General features: G+C 46.3%; 1 protein-coding gene across 1 annotated transcript in view; it reads left to right on the top strand.

The window, feature by feature from the left end:
• Positions 1-13,182, top strand: part of Tmc3 (transmembrane channel like 3) — a 38,542-nt gene extending 25,360 nt beyond the window's left edge. The window contains 11 exon segments of the mRNA XM_059253288.1: positions 18-146; positions 878-945; positions 2,452-2,580; positions 5,068-5,178; positions 6,010-6,135; positions 6,793-6,871; positions 8,288-8,330; positions 8,726-8,775; positions 8,778-8,808; positions 10,080-10,335; positions 12,339-13,182. Coding sequence (XP_059109271.1) covers positions 18-146; positions 878-945; positions 2,452-2,580; positions 5,068-5,178; positions 6,010-6,135; positions 6,793-6,871; positions 8,288-8,330; positions 8,726-8,775; positions 8,778-8,808; positions 10,080-10,335; positions 12,339-13,182 — 1,866 coding nt within the window.
• The last annotated feature ends 8,831 nt before the right edge of the window (positions 13,183-22,013 follow it).

Below are 22,013 nucleotides of genomic sequence, written 5' to 3'. Positions count from 1 at the left end.
GACCCAATGTGTTGCAGGAGATGCTAAAGCTGTCTGTCATTGACATGCTCTTCACGGTGGCCAGCATCCTCCTCATAGACTTCTTCCGAGGACTTTTCGTTCGCTACCTAAGTGACTATTGGTGTTGGGACCTTGAAAGCAAGTTTGTAAGTGAAATACCGTGTGCTTGGGGAGGGGTTTAGAACTAAAGCCACCTTTCACTGTTGGCTTGTCTAGGAATTAGTCGGGCATGTGTTATGTGACTTTTTCTGAGAGATCTACTTCTGTTCATCTCAAATAGAGGGAAGCAGACTCAGAAGTGATTCCATTTGAGTCTAGCTCAGTGAACCCATGAGCTTCTTGGGGTTACTTACAAGGGCGTGGATGAAGGGTTACTTATAGGCCCACGGGTGACTCAAGCAGCTACTTCACCAAAATGCCCACCCCAGCATGGGCAATGACAGCAAAGCTTGCTACATACCTTGCGGGCAGCTGCCCCCAAGAGTCTTTTGTCCCCTTCTTAACGGCTTGTATAGCCTAGTGGGGGAGGCCCTCCTGAGCCTTGGACATTTCCTGAGTCTCTAAGTCTTGACTTTCCTGGGTCTTCTGACCCTCTTCCTTCAGGAGAGAATGCTTCCATCCAAGGAAACAGCTACATAGGAGCATGGCCCAAGTGGGGCAGAGATACCTCAAAGGGAGTTCCTGAGGGAAGAGCAGGGGGTGTGCAAGGCTAGCTCTTGCCCCACCTTTCTATTTCACCATTTGCTGGGGACCAGCAAAAGGCAGTGATCTCTGAGTATCTAAAGAGCAGAGAAGTCTGTGCAAGTGGCCGCAGTGAAGCGCTGTGTGCAAAGGACTTCATGACTTTGTTTTTAATGCAGATGCTTTTCTCTAACAGCCTGAGTATGGGGAATTCAAGATTGCTGAGAATGTGCTGCACCTAGTCTACAATCAAGGCATGATTTGGTAGGTCTCAAAGTCACTTCCCAGCTTGGCTTACGTCATCTGGGCTAAGGATTTGATGAGCCCAGATGGACCCATGACTACACACACAGTCACAGTCACCATCAGGAAAGGATATTGACAAGGGACTGTTTCTCAGGGTAGGTGACTTTATTAGTGGCTTTATGAGGATTTTACAGAAAAGAACTACAGAGGGGGTGGTTCCTTTTTAAACTACTTCTGGTCCTAGCCCCCAAACATCTGCGTAGGAAGAGGTAGAGTCCCTCAGCTGGGAAAGGGGTGATCCAGGAAGAGGGACTTCTTGCCAGGAAGGTGTCAAGGACTGTGTGGTTACACTGGAACATTTCCCATCATTTCTTTCATGTAGACATGGGGGCCAGATGGAGGGCTATTTTTCAGGATAGCTGCCACATCCTAGGGGGTATCCAAGACCCTGACAAGCCTCTTTGGCTGGGGTACTTCCAGCCAAGTAGACCCCGTTCCTAGGGGCACCAGGGCACTGGCAAGGGTCATCTTGTCATTCTTTCCTCAATAGTGTGTCTATGCGTGGGGGCCTCCAGCTTTATCTGTGAGACCACAAATGGCACTGTAGGTCCAGATACTGTCAGCCAAAGAAAAAGAGGAAGCTTGGATAGTCTACACATTCAGAACCATCGTCAGTCACAGAGCACACAGGGAACCCCATAGTATAAACAGAGGCACAAGGAGACATGCCTGCCAGAAGGAAGCAAACATTTATTCTTAAAACATTTTTATTTATTAAACTTCATTTTTTGGCCACGAAATCTGAATTCCACAGGGATCGGTTCAATTGCATAGCCAATACAAATGGATTTTGAACTAAAGCGGAGGTCCTGGCTTTCGTTGTGTACTTGACATTTGTACCTTGGCTAGATGCCCCAGTGTGTCTGGGATAGTTGAGTAGTTACTCCCAACTCACTTATTTTGCTCTTAAAAGTGTCCACATCTAGACAAAGGGCCACATAATTGGCAACATGTCTTTGATCAAATTGATTAATTTTCCCAGATTTGCCTTCCCGATCTATTAACTTCGGTCGTCTCTCCTTCTTTTCACAATTCCAGAAGAATAAATAAGCTAACATATGCAAGGGTGCTGAGAACAACAGCCAACGAAAGTTGGGGGGAGGGGGCGGTGCTTGACCCGTGTTGATCCAGTCTGAAACTCAGTAACGTATTAACTTAGTCCTTGCCCCAGAACTGCAAAGTCTAGAGTTTAACCCAGGGCCTAGTTCTCCAGTGTCTGCTTCTCCCCAGAGGAGGCCCTTCCCTTTGCTAAGCTAGGAGAAGAGAGACAAACACATCACCATTGCCCACCTGTAGGGACTCGCATACCTCTGGAATGTGGGTACTGTGTCTCAGAGTTTTCTTCAGTTCCTGACATGTAGAGCGTAAATGTCATGGCTCAGACCCTTGCTCCCCCATGGGGCCTCTGGTATGCAGCCCTGAATGTGGACACACACAGACTGACTTGACCTTCTGCCATTTCAGGATGGGGGCCTTCTTCTCCCCGTGTCTACCAGCCTTCAATGTTCTCAAGCTCATTGGGCTGATGTACCTGAGGAGCTGGGCTGTGCTGACCTGCAACGTACCCCACCAGCAAGTGTTTCGAGCCTCCAGGTTGGTAGCAGTAATGTCAGCCTTGGGCTGAGACTGTATATCCTCTTCCGACCAGGGGCCTCCTAGCACAGCGCCTCTCAAAACCCTGTTTCCCCCCTCAGCCCCCTCCATGAAGTCACTGCCTATGCTTTCCTCCTGGAATCAGTCATCCTCCCTTTGAAGCTCTTGGCACATTTTTTTTTTTAAGTTTTTACTGATACCTAATAACCATTTGGAAAAAGTGCACAAGTTAGAAATATCAGGCTTGATCTTTCACAGACTGCACACAAAGATACAACCAACCAGCATCCACATAAAAACAGAACATTGAGGAGTCCCCAGAACACATCACTTCTGCTTCCCATCACCCCTGACTTCCATAGAGCTTGCCTGGTTTTGTTGTTTATGTTAAATGAGACATGCACAGAATGTGCTCCTTTGCGTTCGGGGTTGTTTGTTTGTTTGTTTGTTTGTTTTTTGTTTTTCTTCACTCAACATTGTGTTTCTCTGCTTCCTGTCGCTGAGGAAACACACAGAACTGGCCTTCTGGTTTCTTTCTCTGTGCTGTGGCTACTTCCAGCTGCTGACTGTAGCGCCCAACACCCCTGAACATTCTGCTTTCGTCAGGAATACACCACAAAGTGTAATGCTGAGTTTTAGGGCAGGTACACATGAGTTTTCATAGTTGGTTAAAAGTTTGAATTGTTCTACAATCCTGACAATGCTAATTCTTTCCTGCATTTCATTTTAGCCACATGGGTGAATTCATAACACATTTTGAATCTCACGATGAGACCTCAGTTACAGTGCTTTGCCACAGTAATTATCTGTGTGTCTGTCTTCTCTGTTGGTGGCTATCAAATTATCAAACTTTTTAGCATGACCTGGATAGCAGTCTATTTATATTTTACCTGGTGACCAGTACACACTTGTGCTTATGTTTGGATATATGTGGTTTTATATACTTACATGTAGTTATTTAATCTATAGTTCCTAAAGACCCCACAAAGGCAACCACATGTCAGCATGAACTGTGGAGGGTACAAGCATTAGCACCTACTTACCATAGTCCATGCAGGACTTCTGGTTAAATCTTTTTCATCGGAGAAGGAGAAAGGTGGGGAAACCAATGGACAGGGTAGTTGAACATCACTAGACTGATAAACTATATACAGGGCCTTACATACCAAATTGGTCTGAGCTACCACTGGGAGCGCTGAAGGCCCTGATACCAGCCTGGGACCATTCACTCTGAGCAGTAAGGAGCAGAGAAAGAAACTGAGAGCATATGTGATCCAAGTTGGATGGCTGAAGGTTACAACCAACGGAGCCTTCCTCCTGAGACCTAAGAAGCACGCTCCAGGCTGGCAGCAGGCAGAAGGCACTCCACATCAGTGCTCTAAGTTACACTGGTCAGTCAAAGAGAGAGAGAGAGACACTGCAGGATGAATTCAGGCTTAGCAAAAGCAGCAGAGGAATCAGTCGCCATGGACTGGCTGACCAGGAGCTCTGCAGAAGCTCTTTTTATTGATGCACAAGAGGCCATTTAGCAAGTCAGTTCCCAAATACCGAAATCTCTTATCTGAACTAGGAGTTGTCTCAAGGAACCATTACTTAATCAAACACAGTCATAAGAGTTCCAGGTGTGCCAGGAAGGTCTTATGACTGAGATTATGGTAAGGTTCTGAAATTCCCAGGACAAAGCAACCCTATAAATCTCAGATAACAATCACTGATATTTATGAGATAATTCCAAGGCCTAAGTGGCCATCAGTCCAGAGTAAATGCCAGGTGCAATGGCCTGGTTAATATTCCACCACAATTAGGTAAGGCCCCAGATGAAGGACAGCAGTTCTAAGATTGTCGTATGTAGAGCTAGCTGGGAAGAAGTCCCACACATGGGTGGAGCTGCTGCCTTCTTCCTTTACAGCTTAGTGCCCAGCCAGCGTTTGTAAAGAGAATTTGCTGGGCTGGAAGGTTTTTTTGAAAGTTGAGTTCGAGGTTTCTAAGCTGTGCAAGCCCCTTAGATATGTGTGTGTGTGTGTGTGTGTGTGTGTGTGTGTGTGTGTGTGTGTGTGTATTTGTGTGCACACATGCCCCCACACTCAAGCACATGTTGGTCTGTGTATGTAAGCAAGTGCATGTGCACATGTGTGTGCACAGATGTGGAGACCAGAGTGTGATATCAGGCGTCTTTCTCAATTACTCTCTACCTTATGTTTTGCCGGTCTGGCCAGCCTGAGTGGACAGTAAGCCCCAGGGACCCGCCTGTCTCTGCCTCCCCAGTGCTGGGATTTCAAGCCCCCAGCCTTTTTACACACAGGCTGGGGATCAGACTCAGGTCCTCATGCCTGGGCCACAAGCACTTCACCCACGGAGCCGTCCAGGCCCCTGATGAGAGACTGGTCCCAACAACAGAGGTGCTGGCTGCTGCTGGGTGGGCTAGTAGGATGCACTCCTGCAGACCCTGGAATGAATGCTGCGGCATGATATCTGGTCTTTCTGCAGATCCAACAACTTCTACCTGGCAATGCTCCTATTCATGCTGTTCCTCTGCATGCTGCCGACCATCTTTGCCATTGTCCACTACAAGCCATCTCTGAACTGTGGCCCCTTCAGGTAATACGCACAGGGGAAAAAAAAAAGCAAACAAGTAAATAAATAAATGAAGATAATATAGTATTTTTAAGTAAGGGGGGGGGAAGAAGCCTGATATGGCTTGTCACATCTCTAATACTAGTAGTACTTGGGAGGCTGAGGCAGGAGGATTGTCAATAGTTTAAGGCCAGCCTGAGATACCCATAAGACTCTGTCTCAAAACTGGAAACGTACATACAAGTAATATACAGACTAGGCAGGTTGTATTAGGTATTTAGGAATATGTGTATATGCACATATGACAATTAATGCAAAAAGGGACCATGTGTTTTAAAGAGAGCCAAGAGGAGATCTATGATAGGGTTTGGAGGGAAAAAAGAAAAGGAGGAAATGATATAATTATACTATAATCTCAGGCATAAAAGAAATAAAGAGAAAAAGGAACAGCTGGCTACATGGTTGAAGCCAGACGCTTTACTTGAAGACAGTCCATGTCAGTTTTCAGTCTACAGTATCTCACTGTAACCATACAGAAATCTCAACTAGTCCCCACTGATGCCTAAGTCGGTTTTGACACACAAACGCCCGGAGGTGTCTTCATTTACTCATTAAAAAGCCTGTGCACTTGAGGAGTGATGGACGGCCCCACCTCCAGTCCTGCTGGGTAACTAGATGACCCCTTCACAGAACTTCTGGGAACACTAGGCATCTTTGCTATTTGGAGATTTGTCTCTAGCTTCTGTAGCTGGTTTTGGAGATCCGCCTCCAGACACCCAAACAGTTTTGATAGGTCTTGAATCATTCCATAGCCAAAAGCAGTTGAATCTGGAGTTATCTTTTTCTTTCTCTCAGTGGACAAGAGAAGATCTATGACATCGTGTCAGAGACGATAGAGAATGACTTCCCCGCATGGTTTCACGTTGTGGTTGGACACATCAGCAGCCCTGTGGTGATACTTCCAGCCGTACTGCTTCTGTTGTGAGTGCTACACCTCCCAGCCTGCAGGGGGCATTACTCCAACCTACCTCCAGGGGAGACTACAGCTCCCAGCCTCCAGAGGGTGTCATACCTCCCAGCCTCCAGGGGGCATCACTCCTCCCAGCCTCCAAAGGATGCCACACCCCTTACCCTTCAAGGACAGCTGTGTGTGTGGCCATATGATCACACTGCTGTCCAATAGTTAAATAAAATTAGTCCATTCAGAAAGCACTTACAGGAGCTGATGATCTAAGCATGGACTCTGAGCCACCATGCCACAGAGACACAGCTGCATAGGTACTGATTCCACCACAGCATCTGGTGGATTTCTGTGGCCACTATAATGTGACTGGATACTATTATTACCATATAGTATTCTGCAGAAATGTAGATACTTTTGAAATGTCACAATTCAGCTGAGTAGCTTCTGTTTATTAGTGCTTTCAGCACAAGAAAAAGAAGGGGGCAGGGGGCGGTTGAACTTTCCCAGTGGCCACAGGCTGTGAGAAGGCAAGTACATTTTTGTTTGGGGTTCAGGGGTCAGTGGGTAGCCCACATCTGACCTGGGAACCCTCACTTCCACTGCCACCTGAGCAGGACCTGAAAGCTAAAGAGCCAGTTGAAGTCTACTCACTACTCCATGTCCTTCCATACCAGCATGCTCATCTACTACCTTCAGAGTATCGCAAGATCACTGAAGCTCAGCAGCCAGCAACTCAGGATGCAGATCCAAAACGCAAGTATCACGTGAGCTCAGCTCTCATCCGTGATGTCAACCCTGGCCCTATGCCTGCACCCTCCCCAGCACGAGAGTGCAAAGAAGCTCAAACCCTCGGGTTGTAGTGACACTTGGCCACGTATTATGGTCCAAAGTGTATGGATACCCTCAAAGTCCCCTCAAGTTATTTCTAAGACTATCCAGTGGTTGCTTCCATTGGCTGGGAACAAGCTGGCTTGCTTGAACATCCTTTGCATAGCCACACCAGGCTCCCAGTGTGCCAAGAACCTTGTTGAAAATCCACTCTTAATCTAACCTGGGTCAACTTTGACCTTTGAACCCCTAGGGCTGTTTGTACCCCCAAACACTCTTCTCTCCTATTTATTTATTTATTTATTTATTTATTTATTTATTTATTTATTTTTGGTTTTTCGAGACAGGGTTCTCCTCTTTCTTATCCTTTAGATTTTGACTGGCGTAGACTCCTTCACACCCGGGGTACATATCATCTCCTAAAGTAACCAGGTTGAGGCAGGCACTCCCTGCCCTTCCATGACTGCTCCTCTGCATCCCCTCCCTCAGGGTCAGGAGGAGGCCAGGGAAGCACCCAGGGTACCAAATTCAAGAAGGCTTTCTCTGGGTCCAGTCTACCCTGCCTTTCATAACACTGAGGGTCATACTTCCTTAAGTGTGGCATCCTGGTCACCTTCTTTGTCTCCCTGTACCCTTTTCACTAAGGAAAGAAAAAAGAACTGCTCCCATAAATTCAAATTTATGTAAAGGGGTAACAGACTAGCTTTGTGAAATGTCAAGTTAGAAATCCATTTCCAGTTGCAGGGCGTTTTGCCCATGGATATTTCCCTAGTGGCTGATCTGTGTTTTTTTTGTGACTCAAGCCATTTCAGGCTGAGCCTCCCTAACCTAAAGATCTGAACTGCTTCGAGACCTGAAAGTCTCTGGTGGTCAACATGAGGCCATGAGTGGAAAATTCTACATCATGAAAATGTTTTGTGCACAAAATTATCAAAAATAATGTTCTATCAGATCACCTCCAGGCCCCATGTACTCAGTACAGGTGAAGTGAAAGGAATGTCATTTGAGACTTGGATCTCATCCCTAAAATAACCAGAATATGAAAAGCCACAGGTCCCAAGTCCTTCAAATACAGGATACTGTGCCTGCCTTGGCAGAATCTCACACACCCGTGAATTAGTCGTCCTTACAGGAAATCCATCATGTGTAAAACCTTGGCTCTTCCATGCTTGCGTTTATTCACTCAAATAACAGGTCCGGTTTCTATGACCATTCTGTTCTCATCGGTGCGATCATACCTAAGGTCTGAATAATAGCATATAAGTCTTCTCTCTCCCCAAACTAAAATGTGAACTGCCTCCTCTCACAGCTGAAGCAAACTGACTATCATTCACATTTCAGGCAAGAGCTGAAGATAAGAAAAAGGTTGCCCAAATGGTAGAGGGTAAGTAAATCTCCAAACACAAACATCTACTCTCTAAGTTGATGGGCATTTTGAGAAAGGGCAGAAGGCCCACCACTGGTGAAGATTCCTTATCACCAGTGCTGGTTTTCACAAGTCACTGGGCACACGACAGTAAAACCAGGCCATCTACTGCTCTGGGCCCTTGATTTAATCATGCCCAGGCCTGGAGCTAAGCCCCAAACCTCTGTAATCAGAAAGGGGCTTTGAAACAGGAGAGAAAACTCAGTGTGGTAAAGTGGAAAATGCTCAAGAACCTATTTGTCTGACCGCTTTGGTGTGTGTCCCTCAGGCACCCATCTCTTCCCACGGGAGCCCACATGCCAGGCCTCTGCCCCAGGTGCCCACATCCCTACATTCTGTGCCCTCTGTCCTAGCCTCACCTAGTGATGCCACCCAGGCAGGCCCAGCCACTGAAGCAGATTCCAGAATAAAGACCCAAAGCCACAGACTCTCCAAGGCCATACCTTCTTTCCTCCAATTCTCCAAACTCAGACCCATCATGAAGAAGAGAAAGCTACGGCCCAGAAGGAAGGAAAGTGTGGGGAACAAGATTTGGTGTGGCTAGAAGGCTAACTTCGGGAGGGGGGGTGTTACAGATCAAAACAGAGGCAATGACTGCCCCTTAAGGCCACTAGTAGAGACCACTGAGAGCCAGGATGCTGAGTGGGTACCACGGGGCTGGCACAGTTCACACTTAACCTGCCAGAGCATGAAAGAGAACGGGCTCAGATGTTACCATAAGCCAGTCGCTGTAACTATTTTAAGGTGAGCTATCTGGAAGAGAGCTCTTAAAGGTCACACTCCATGCAGAGTCACCAGGTGACAATTTCACACACACAAGGTGACTGTGGCTTATGTTATAAAGTCCACTGTAACTGTGAGAGAGGACTTGCCAATTGAGAATATTGTTTAATCTAGGCAGAGCCCCCCAAAGTCAGGATCCACAGAGACTTTCTCGAATGGCCTGCCTTGCCTTAAGAGTATGAGATTGACCGGGCGGTGGTGGCGCACGCCTTTAATCCCAGCACTCGGGAGGCAGAGCCAGGCGGATCTCTGTGAGTTCGAGGCCAGCCTGGACTACCAAGTGAGTCCCAGGAAAGGCGCAAAGCTACACAGAGAAACCCTGTCTCGAAAAACCAAAAAAAAAAAAAAAAAAAAAAAAAAAGAGTATGAGATTGTACCTCACAGTCTTGAGGTACCTTGGGTTCCTCAATTTCTTGCTTAAGCTCCCTGAACACCATGTTTCAAATGGCTGAATGTGTGTTGCCTTGGGTCCACTGTTTTGGGGTGCATCTGATGACTATAGATCCAGTTGTTATGAAAGTGCTGCAGCTAAATCAGCTTTGTGTCAGCCTGCTTTCTGTCAGGATAACAAACACCTGACATCACTTTCTTATAAAGACAGAGAAGTCTCTTTTGGATCACAGTTCCAGGTTCTAATCTGTGTTCCATTGGACCCATTGCTTAGGGAGGGAACATACCACCCTGCGAGTGTGTACCAAGCAAACCTGTTCACCTCACAGTCCAAAACAGAACGGGTTCTCATAATCCCCTGAGAGCACATGACCTCTAAGGCCAGAGTACTTACCACCACTTAAAGGTTGCACCTCTCCCCAAGAGTGCCAGCTTAGGGACTAGATCTTAGCATGAGGGCCTTGCGAGGGATTTAAGGTTCAAAGCATAGACAGCAAACCTGGACCTGTCACCTGTTCTTCCCTCTGCCTGCAGCTCGAATCCAGACCCACGAAGAGAGCACCAAGAGACTTCTAAAGGATGGTGACCTCATCAGCCAGCTGTCCTCAGCATACATGGCAACACCCCAAAACAACGGCAACATGGTCAACTTTGACTCGCTGAGTAGCAAGAGCCTCAGGATGGAGACGGTCACAAGGTCCCTACCCCAGAGTCCTGGGCAAGGGTCCAGGGGCCTCTGCTCTCCTCTTCCAAGTAGATCTAGATCAAAACCAGAGCAGGATGCCAGTAGGTGAGGGTGAACTCTGACACAGAAAGTAAACAGGCTTCTTGAGTGTGGTACCAGTGGCAGATGAGAAGAGCTATCAGGAAGCTGGGGCCGTTGAATTCCAGATCTGACAGAAGGAGTCAGGGGCCAGGGACTGCTGGGATGCTGAGGATGTAGGAAATGGTACGAGGTGGAGGTGGGGAAATCAAGACTTTTCAAACCTTACATTATCATATCATCCATTAAAAACCCTTTCTCGAAGCCTAGTATACATATTTTCTGTAGCCGAAGAAAATAAGCTGTCTTTTTAACAGTCATGTCCCAAGTCAGGATTTGGGGGTGCTGAAGCAGAACGCACACCATCACCCTCAGTAGCCTCAAGATTTTCCCAAGAGTTTTTGTTTTTTGTTTTTGTTTGTTTGTTTGTTTGTTTTTTCGAGACAGGGTTTCTCTGTGTAGTTTTGGTGCCTGTCCTGGATCTTGCACTGTAGACCAGGCTGGGCTCGAACTCACAGAGATCCACCTGGTTCTGTCTCCTGAGTGCTGGGATTAAAGGCATGCACCACCACCGCCCCGGCTTTCCCCAAGAGTTTTAAGGACCTGATTCAGGCTAAACTAGGACCCATGGCTTCCACCCAGGGAAGCATTTCAGGACTAGCCAGTTTATTGAAGTAGAGTTGAGGTTAATAAAGGCATTTTAACTCAGGCTTAAGCAGGAGGGTTAAGTGAAAGAGAGGTACACTCTGAAGGAAAATTAAGATGCTCTGGAGAGCATGGATGTGGGCTCCTCGTAGTTTTTGCTTTTCTGTTGTTGTTTGTCACAATAGGGGTTGAAGTTGTTACATGCAGAGGGTTATGATGAAATGTAAATGAGATTCCTAAGGCGCACCTGGCAGGATTGCAATTCTTCAGGAGAAAATGTGTGGCTCTCAGGGACACAGGAAGTCAGGGTATCGTCACTGGAAACAAAGTGAGCAGGCTTGTTTGAGGTTCTCAGGCCTTGTCTGGGGAAAGGAATGACCCTACCCAAAGTCATATACATTCAGGCCTTAATCCTGGTTCCTAACTACACATAAAAGATCTATGTATGAGGGCAATATGAACCCCGTGTCCCAGCCCTCAGAGCCAGTGTTGAGTGTGCTGGATTCCTGCTTCTCAGCTGATGAGAGGCTCCTATTATACCCTAGGGTCATGCACACCTTCCTCTCTCCCATGTCCCATTGCTTCCCCATCTTTCTGTCCAGCCTCGCTCATTATGTCTTCAGTCCCAGAATGGCTGTATTAACGGTAAATGGTCTCTGCTCCGCATGAGACTTATCAAGTTATTGGCAAGCTCTTCAATGCATTTCTATATGGGCCAACTGCTTCAGTGTCCTCTTCAAGAAAGCAGGAGAATCCAGCTTCCTTTAGTGTTTGTACAGCACCCAGAAGAATGAGGGGACAGAACTATTTCGGCCCAAAATCATAGCCAGAATTATATTCATTTGTAGCACAGTGGATACCATAGAGATAAATATAATTTTTCTTTTTCCTTTCTTCAAGTTATCACAGAACTTGAGATTCTGTTCTAAGCAAGTTGTCTTCATATCCTTGTAGTACCTTGACAAGTAGTAGGGGACCTAAGTCCTTCTTGGGAGGTCATGGAGGATGGGGGAGGTGTGTCAAACCACAGTCACTAGTCCTTGGGGGCAGGTATAGCTCCCCCCAGTGGACACTTAAGGAAGTGCCTGAGAAGCTGGAGGGCAGTTTAGGCACTAGAGCAGTATTCCAAACATGCATTCCACAAACACTGGTCCCATGAAATGTCCCTAACAGAACCAGTGCTCTCTGATGGGATATGTGAATGAGGCACACTTTACCATGCAACCCCATGGACAGTGGCATCCCTTGTTGTATCAGGGCTCTAAGATTTCCAGTGTGGTCCCACTCCCTGAGTGCACCCACAGATCACCAACAGACGCTCTGGAATTCCTGGAGATGTGGCAGGAGACAGAGGCTATAACTACTTAACCATTCCTGCCTTACAGGTATCCACATGGGCCATGTGCCAGCACAGGCAACCTCCACAAGAACAGATCCTACGCATCTGTGACACAGACACAGCCCCTCAAGGATGTTCGCTCAGAGCCTCTTTCCCGAAAAGACTTTCAGCCAATCAGACCTCGTTTCTGTGGACCCAGGGTCTCTTCCTTGATGACGCCTGGCCACAGACTCCGTGCTCCCAGATACTATGTTGTGAATGAACGTGACTGTCACAAAAAGACCAACCCGACTTTCTGGCCAGAAAGACATTTCAAGATAGATGCTTTAGGTGACATTGTAGAGCTGTACCCCAGGAATGTGCAGCAGTATGTGTCCTGGGCCCCCCACCAGCCTTGCTCACCACAGCTGAGTGAAGAAGAGGAGGAGATGCTGAGGACAGATTTGGTCCAATGGTCCATCCCCCCTGGCTCCCTGACGGACCTCCCTCGGCCTCCTCGTTTTTACACGGGTGACAGATCAGAAAGTGACACCAGAGACCCTGAGTACCAGCGAAGGATGTACTACAGATCTGGGGACAACAGTTTTGAGGGCCAGCCTGAGAGGCCCACATTTGTTCACAAAAAGCCACGATCCAGGAATGTCCAGTACCCGCAGCATCCTCTGAAACCCAGGGTCAAAACCAAGTTCGAGCCATCCTTCACGGAATCTGATTCTGTGTCAGCGGCATCCAGCAGCGACCAGCAGAACAGCAACAATGACCAACACCTGCAGGTCATGTCCAGCCAGGGCAGATTCCCGGGGTCTGCCAGCCAGCTGGGCAGGAGGAAGGCAAAGTCCAGGCAGGCACTGCCCACAGATCTGAATGACCTAATTTGTTCAAATGTCTAAGCTTCTTTCAATTCCCTTCCTAAAGACTGGACCTCTTTGGAAGAGTTGGGAGCACACAGTCCCACCCTTTCTGGAAGAAAAACCAGCTCTGGGGATGTTAGAGATCTGTGGAGCTTTTTCAGGCTTATGTGCCACTGCTGTCTGAGGCTCTGAGACCCTGGGGCTATCATTTCCCATTCACAGCAATGGTGTGTGAGTGGCAGTTCCTGGTGTTTCCTTATGCCCAGCACATACATCACCACATCAGGCTGTCCTTTCAAGAAAACATCAGGCCTTTGATTCCATTCAGGGTGGCTGGCCATGCGCACCAACAAGCTAGACATCTCACCAGGACTGCAAAAACCAGCCTCGACACTCTGTTTATCTTCAATGATATGAGTGAGTGCTTTGCACTGTGGTATTTGAACATACAAGTATCGAAACTCTGTAGTGAGCACCCAAACTCAGGCGGCCACCCTTGAGCGTTCACAGTATTTAGTTTATGAGGACTAATATATCAGTTTAGTAGTGGCCACTGTAGTGCACTGCAATCTTATTTAACTCTGTATTAATCAGGACACAGATTAGACATGACCCCAAATTTACACCTGGGGTTTCCTGGTTCACTTCACTGAGAAGGATGGAGACTGAGACTCAGTACCACGTTCAGCTGGAACCAAGGCTCAAACATCCCCAAGAATACCTGTCTTCTCAGCTCTTGGTTGTTTCTGTGTTTGCTGACCTTGTTCTCTCCCACGGCCAATAGTTCTCCAGGTAGGAGGTGAAGAATTCACAGCCACAGAGACGCCAGGCTTCTAGCCTCCACGCAACAGGCCCAAAGGAAAAGAGCAGAGCGGACATTACCTGCTTCCCACTGTGTCTGCTCTCAAGAAGTGGTTCTCTGGATCCTCTGGCTGGCCTTGTGCAGGGCTTGGCAGCTCTGCATGCTCTACCCCATGGTAACCAGCTTTTTAGAAGCTCTGACTTCTAACATTTCTGTCTCCTCTACTATACTCTTGAGTGTCTTTGGAACTAAAATGGCACCATGGTTCGACAGTCCCAGTAATGGACAGACAATAGATACCACGTGTGTTTTCCAGCACTGTCTCATTGGAATAACAGTGGGGACTCTCCCCACATTGAAATTCTCTGGAACCAGAGAGCATCGCATTGACGATACAATAGCATTGTAAGCCATGGGCATATGCAAAATCTGGAGCAAGGAAAAGGTTTCACAAGCAAATGAACTTTGCGTCAGCTGTTTCAGTCAACTCCCCATGTCAGCAAGATCAACAGAGAGGGTGGCACCAGCCCAAGGTCAGAGGGGTGTCCTTGCAGAGGTACTGTCTATACAAAATTGGGGTGGCCTTAGTGCTAGGGTGTGGTCTAGCCAAATTTTGTGGTCATCATCTGTTATCCGGAGCACATGCACCAATCTTCCCACTTAACAAGCCTCATGCTTCATTTACTTTCTTGTCAGGGCTCAGACACAAGCAAGCCCATCTTGATTTTTCTGATTTTCACCCCACAATACCAAACTGAGTGGCTTAATAGGATGCACACTCACCACCCTGCAGTTCCCATGGCGTAGGAGCGCAGACACAGCTGAGTCTCATCAGACTGAGGCATCAGCAAGAATTGACATCTCATCAAAGATCCCAGGCCCTCTTCCAGTCTCATGTGGCTCTTGGTCAAATGTCCAGTCCTTGAGGTTCTAGAGGCTTCCTGCATGTCCCGGCTGCACAACACTCTACACTGCATGGCTGGTGGACCTTCACTGGCAGCTGAGCATGGCTATTTGGCTTTCAGTCCCTTTTGGCAGGGAAGACATGAGCCCTCTTTCAATAAGTCCCTTGAGTAGGCCAGGGCCACCCAGAAAACCCTTCCTTCTGATTCCTAAAAGTTGTCTCATGGGAGATCTTAATTACAACATCAAAATCACTTCACCTTTACTGTACATCATAACCCAGCCATGGGGTGAAATTCCATACTATTCAGGACATTCCACAAGCCATCCATTCCATGGAAGCAGGAATCCTGGAGGTCTGCACAAATGCTTAATACCTAGCTAGATGTAAATGGATGGATGAATTAATGAATAGACCATACTAATAACTGAATCACATATGACAAGGCAGCTGGATTAGAGGCCAAGATAACTCCCAATTCTAACCAGGAAAGTTTGTATAAATATTGCCGTTTGTAAAGTCCACACAGATAATCCCCCTCACAGAACTCCTGAGGAGGAGTGCACAGGTTTTCAAATGCTATGCCATGCTGCCTCTAGGATCGATGGTCCAGACTTAGTGTTCTGCAGTGTCTGGGATGTCCTTCAGTGACAGAGGTACCCACAGCAGTGTCATAGTGAGGAGGCCTCCTACCCCAGATTCTGGGGTTAGGGCTGAGACTAGAGTTCCCTGGGACATGGAATTAGGTTAGGAAAATCAGACCTACCTCCAGACACCTGCAGGAGCAGCAGCTTGTGTGGCAAGGGGAGGAGGGAACATGAGCAGACCTTGGAGCATACCAAGAAAACAGAGTCATCTAGTCACATACTCAGGGCTGAAGTGTGAGTTCAGAGCAGGCGTATACGGCTCCTTGTATGGGGTTATTCCCACTTAGAGAACCTTAGGACACACAATAATACAAAAGCGAGTGTGATGAGCTCCCATATTCCCCTTGTAAGGGTCATCAATGGTTTGTATTTTGTTTCCATGGAGTCTTTTAGTCTTAGAAATAAAGAAAACACTATAGAGCTGACTTGGAAGACTGATGCAGGAGGCCTGAACCACAAGTTCAAGGTCAGCCTGAGCTACATGTGCCAGGCTAGCTTGGACTGCACAAGAATACTCAGGAGAGGGGGGGGGGGGGTGGGAAAAGAGAAAGAAAAAATCAGATTATTCTTTAGCCTCACACTAGAAGTTCTTCCTTTCACACTGTCATGAACTTGGTGTATATCCAATCAATAGACTGTCATATTTATAGACATTGTATGTGTGAATATATGTATATAAGCATCTATAAGCAATATATCTCTTAAGTCAATGCTATTATCCTAGATCTATCACTATATTTATTTGTGTTTTGAAATCTATTATAGAAATATGCATAGATGAAACTCCCTATGACATATGTTTAGTATTTCATTATTTGGATAAACTACCTAACATCTCTTCCTTTTCTTCACAAAGGGTATTGAAATAATTTCCATATCTTCCCTATTAAAAAGGTATACTAAACTGCTTCTGTATACTTTCTTTGAATTTATTAGTCTATAAAGAGAAACCTGAGCTTGTTGGAAACAATCATATCACGCTTTCCCAGTTTCCTCTTTATTATTTCTGTGCAAGCCCAGATGTTGCATCCCCTACCTTGGCAGATGGCTGGAATGTTTTCCTTCCAGTCTCACCAAAGACTTGATCTTGCCACATTATGTAATTTCTGTCCATCTGATGAAAAAAATAATCAATCATGTGGTTTGAATTACTCTGCTCTTTTTCCTTCTTCCTGTCTCTGCTCGAGCTGCCGGGTGATTCACATCTGGACACTTGGGCTCACTCTCCTGCTGCAACCCCATCATCACTGTGAAAGGGCTTCCATGAAGCTCCTAACAAACGCTGATCACTCACCTCCCTCCACTTCGGGGATACCAGCCCTTATCTAGGCTTTATTTAGAACAGAAAGCTACCATGCTGCCTTATCAAGCTTGCTTTGCATAACTGTGGTTTCACAAGATGCCTGTGTAGTTTAGTAATGGCCCATGGCAAGGAAGATTGTCTGCTTCCTCACCCTGTCATCAAACCTATTGTAGCGTAATCCACTGGATTATTCCAAGTCTGGGGTCTGAAGGAATGAATACCTTAGTGGTTAAAAGAGCATACCCTCTAGTAGACACCAGAGCTGAGTTTCATTCCCAGCACCCATATTGGAAGGCTTACAATTGCCTATAACTCTACTTCCATGGGATCCAGTGCCCTCTTCTGGCCTCCTTGAACACTGTGTTCATGTGTATATGTACACACACACACACACACACACACACACACACACACACTTAAAAATAAAATGAATCTTTAAAAACCTCTATCCTAAAAATTACTACATAGTAAATGTGCTTTCCCCTTTTTATTTGTCTGTCTGTCTGTTTGTTTGTAAGTGATTGGTTTCTTTTATCTTTTTCCAGTCCCTGGAGCCACTGGTCTCTACCTCAGTGTGCTATGACTAGATGACTAGATGCTAAATGACTCAATCCAGGTAAAATACGTGTGTAGGACAGCAGCTGGCATGCAGTAAACTTGAGCAAACAGACACTGTTGCTAAGGGAAAAACAAATGGGCAGCTCCATGTTTATTTACTAGACTCACGGTGTCCTGAGCTAACGCAATAAATACTTTGTGGCACCCCTGCCCTGAACAACAATCTCAAAGTCAGCTAGGGGTCCTGTGAGGTCTGCCAGGGAACCTGGTGGCCTGAGAGGCTAGGACCTTGTGGGAGGGCACTGACCAATAAACCTGCAGAGCTCAGTTCTTCCTCTTCCCAGTCAGCGCTCAACTGCAGCCCCAGCAGACTTCAAAGGAGCGCCTGTCTGTGCCCCTCGGAGTGGTGTGTGGGCACTAGGTCCTCTCTGCTCCAGCTGGTTGCTTTTCCTCCCCTGGGTCTGTCTCCAGCCACAAAACAGATGGAGCAACTCCAGGCTACCTCAGATCTCAGCTTCCTTCTACAGGAGTTTGTCACAGGCCTTGGGTATAAAATTTGCTTCTCTAAAGATTTTGTCTACCCAGGACCTCCCATTTTTTGGAGAGCAAGGATCAAAGTTAATTGGGATCGACTTTGGTTTTGGTTTTGGAGGGTCTGGAGAAAAGGCTTAGCAGTTAAGAGCACATCCTACTGTTGCAGAGGACCCAAGTTCGGTTCCCCGCACCTGTCTGTGTTGGTTAGCTCACAACCAGCTGTAACTCCAACTCTGGGGTATCTTATACCATCTTCTGGCTTCTGTGGGCATCAATACATACATGCACATATGCCCATGTAGACACACACATACACACACATATAAATAAAAGTAACACTTTTGTAGAAAAAAAACCTGCCCACTGCACTCTGGGCATAGCCATCTCTTGGATATTGATAGCTACTAAAAGTCATTTTCTAGAGCGACATTGGCTTTCCTGGACTGGTCCGTAGCTTAGCGGTAGAGCATTTACCTCACATGCCTGAGTCTGTATCCAGCATAAAGAAAATAAAAGGCAAGACTTACTTTCCTTCACTTTTGTTCTCATATTGTTGAGGTTAACCAAAATTCTAATAGGCCCCAGCCTGACTCTAGAGTCAGCTAGAGTCACAGAACTTTATAGAAATACATTATATTGAATTGTAATTAGACATTGTGGTGGTTTGAAAGAAAATGCCCCCCAAGGGGAACGGCACTATTAGGAGGTGTAGCCTTGATGAAGGAAGTGTGTCACTGTGGGGGTTTGGAGGTCTCTTTTGCTCAAGCTTCCCTCAGTGTGACAGTCAACTTCCTGTTGCCTGCAAGATGCAGTGCTCTCAGCTCCAGCACCATGTCTGCCTGCACACTGCCATGCTCCCTGCCATGATGATAATGGACTGAACCCCTGGAACTGTAAGCAATCCCCTCAATTAAATGTTTTCTTTATAAGAGTTGCCATGGTCATGGTGTCTCTTCACAGCAATAGTAAACCCTAATTAAGACAGACATTTAAAATTTTAAAAAAGTGTTAGTAAATGAAATAATGAGGCAGCATGTAATGATATAAAACGAAAAGGAAGTGTCTAGCTGACTTTACACCGTTCTAAGATCACACCTTACTAGACTGGAACATTCTGAGCACTGAAACATATAAACATCCCTAGCATGCAGTGCTTCATGGGAGATAAACATCTTGAGAGAAGTGTCATGAAGTGATTTTGTCACTGTGTGAACGTCATAATGTGTTCTTATGAAGGGCAAAGGGTCTCTACAATGTCATTGGTCAATATCATCTTACAGGACAACCGTTGTTCATACTGCCTATGATTGACCAAAATGACATCCTTATGTGGTACACAGCTATCTATAAACATTAGCAAACTCACACACATGTGCATATATATACACACATACACACAAGTACACACATACTTCTTTCTTACTCAAGACATATTTGTACTTAATTGAACTTAGATATGGATATGTTATAGTGTGTAAATGTTTACTGCACATCAAATGCCATTCTGATTACTAGTCACTATTAAGCCATTTGACCTGTGTTTCAGCTGCTAGTACTATTACTATTTCACTTTTCAAATGAAAAAAAAAGAGACAATTTTAAGGTCTGGAATGCTACTCATTTTCCAACAATGCTATATACTTGCCAACACAATGTGTGACCTGAGTGATCTGATGTGTGCTGGCTTTACCTTTTTTTATTACTTTTATATTTTAATTTTTTTGAGTGCTGGAAATGCAACCCACAACCTTGAGCATGGTATGCAAATATTGTATGGCTTAGCTGTACCCACCTGCCCAAAGGCTGGCTGGCTGGCTGGCTGGCTTGCTTGCTTGCTTTCTCTCCATAGGGTCACACTCCGTAGCCCTGACTAGCCTGGAACTCAATATGTACATCAAGTGAGCATCAGAATTGGGTAATTCTCCTTCCTCTGCCTCCTGAGTGCTCAGAATACAGACATGTGCTGCCATGCTGGGCTTCTAAGCACAGGCCTTTGTATTCACAACACTGTTACCATTCACCTTGTATTTTTGACTTGTTTATGTGATGTAACATATGACCATCTTTCCCTTTCATTCTTAAACAGAGATCACATTTGGAGAAAGATAAGAACTTATAATATATTCAGTTAAGCTTTACATTCTACCCACGTCCTCCAAACAGCAAATGGCTGTTGAGAAGGGCTGCCTCCTATCAAGGCACGTTAGAGTTAGACTCAGTCTGGGCCTCTGCTCCTCCGCTCTCTTGAGCAATCCTCTTTGGCGCCAACCTCAGTTCCATCAGCTGTGTTATATGAGTTTAATGGTTACACAATATCCCACATAATGGGTATCTTGTAACTTTGCTTAATGCTTTGACAAATAAGTTAGTTTCCATTACAAGGGCACTCTTCAGTGCCTCTGTGCAGGTGAGGTTGTTGGGTTAAAGAGGAAATACAAACAACTGTTAATATGTATCACTGCTTTGTTTGCAAAATGTTGCATCCTTGTATGCTGTAACCCGTGGTCAGGAAAATTCCTTTCTCCAATCCTGTTCCTAACACCGTGAACTAACAAATCTTGTCCTGTTCGTCTACTAGATGGGTCTCCTTATTGAATTTGTAATTCTCTGTGACCAGGGTTTCTACATGTTTTGGGTCATGGTTGTTTATTTGTGACAACAAAGCATCTTTCCATGTGTGATGCTGTCTCAATGATTTAAAGCCATGTTTTTTTTACAGCCAAACATTTTAGCTAAAATGTATCTCAATTTTATCTCTGATTATTATCTTTTATGGTTTTATGTGCTTAATTTTTAAAGCACAACAAAGTGAGCCATCTATTTTATGACTCCTAGAATAATGCACATGTGTGGCTTCATGTACTGTACTCTTCACAGTAGCACAGGGAGACATGTTATTATAACATTTCACCTTGGAGCAAACTGCTATTCAAAGATGTTAAGAGACCTGCCTTCCCAAACCCATACGGTCAATAATACTGGGTCTGGCCCTCAAGGTGCCTGGATTCCTCACCCAGCCAGACAGTCCCTCACTTCTTCCAAAAGGTACTTTCAAGCCACATAACTGCCTACATTACCTCCCTAACCTTTGAGGAAAACAGTGAACTAGTTTCAAACAACTCAGTTGGACATAGGCTTGAAGAGGAGGAAACCTGGGCTGCTGTTACAGAGGGGATGGCCTTCCACGCTCTCCCACTGGCTGGCTACCTCTCTGTCCAGAGGTTACTGATAATACTCTGATCTGCTTATTATTTATTTATTTGATGATTCTGGGATTGAACTCAGGTCCTAGCACAGGCTAGGTAAGCATGCTGCTACTTCACTTTGTCGCAGACCTCCTTTTTACTTTGAGATGAGGGTCTCATTAAATTGCTCAGGCAGACCTTTAATACCTGATCTTCCTGTTTACATCTCCCTCCGGAATCTGGATTAAATTTCTCAAGGGAAAGCCAGGGTCTCCCCCTGGTGCCAATACAGGGCACTTGCCTGTTGGATGTGTAGGTCTACTTAGAGCTCCCTGGGCATCTGGGACTAAATAGATCCGACATTGGTTTCACCATTTTCCCCAACTAAAACCCCATCCCTTCCAAGTTGTCTCTTCCTCTACTCAGCCAAGGCACCAGCTTGTCAAGCCCAAAAGGTGGGAATCACGGCGCTTCCACAGGCTTCAGCCTCTACTGTCAGAGGCAGACCTCCCTGAGCCGACCTCCTGAACAGTCACAGGTGAGTCGCTCTCCTGCCTGTCTCCACGGCCAGCTCCTCCACATCTCCGGGGCCACCCCCGCAGAATCTCCCCCCCCCCCCCCCAAGGGAGTTGTTTGCTATGAAACCTGCATGGTCTCGGTGGAGGCCAAAAGCCTCCGAGCACTCAGGGAAAACACACCACTCCATACTCCAGCCTGTGAGTGGTTCCTGGCCCTGCTCAGAGCCCGCAGATGCGGCGCAGGGTTCCCGAGACCCGCCCAGAGAAGACGCCTACGGCAGGGCTGGACTCCATCTCCAGACCTGCCAATTTCCAGGAGGGGCGGAATTGTCTGAAAGCAAAGACCAATTCTGAGAGTGGGGAGGCGGAGCCCAGGGGCGGGGCTCCAGGCTCCGCCCAAGGCCCGGTTTTCCGCCTAG

The sequence above is a fragment of the Peromyscus eremicus genome, chromosome 1 (assembly GCF_949786415.1).
Source record: "Peromyscus eremicus chromosome 1, PerEre_H2_v1, whole genome shotgun sequence".
NCBI classification, from domain to species: Eukaryota; Metazoa; Chordata; class Mammalia; order Rodentia; family Cricetidae; genus Peromyscus; species Peromyscus eremicus.
The sequence above is the reverse complement of the archived record's forward strand: the minus strand, read 5'-3'. Positions and strand labels throughout refer to the sequence as shown.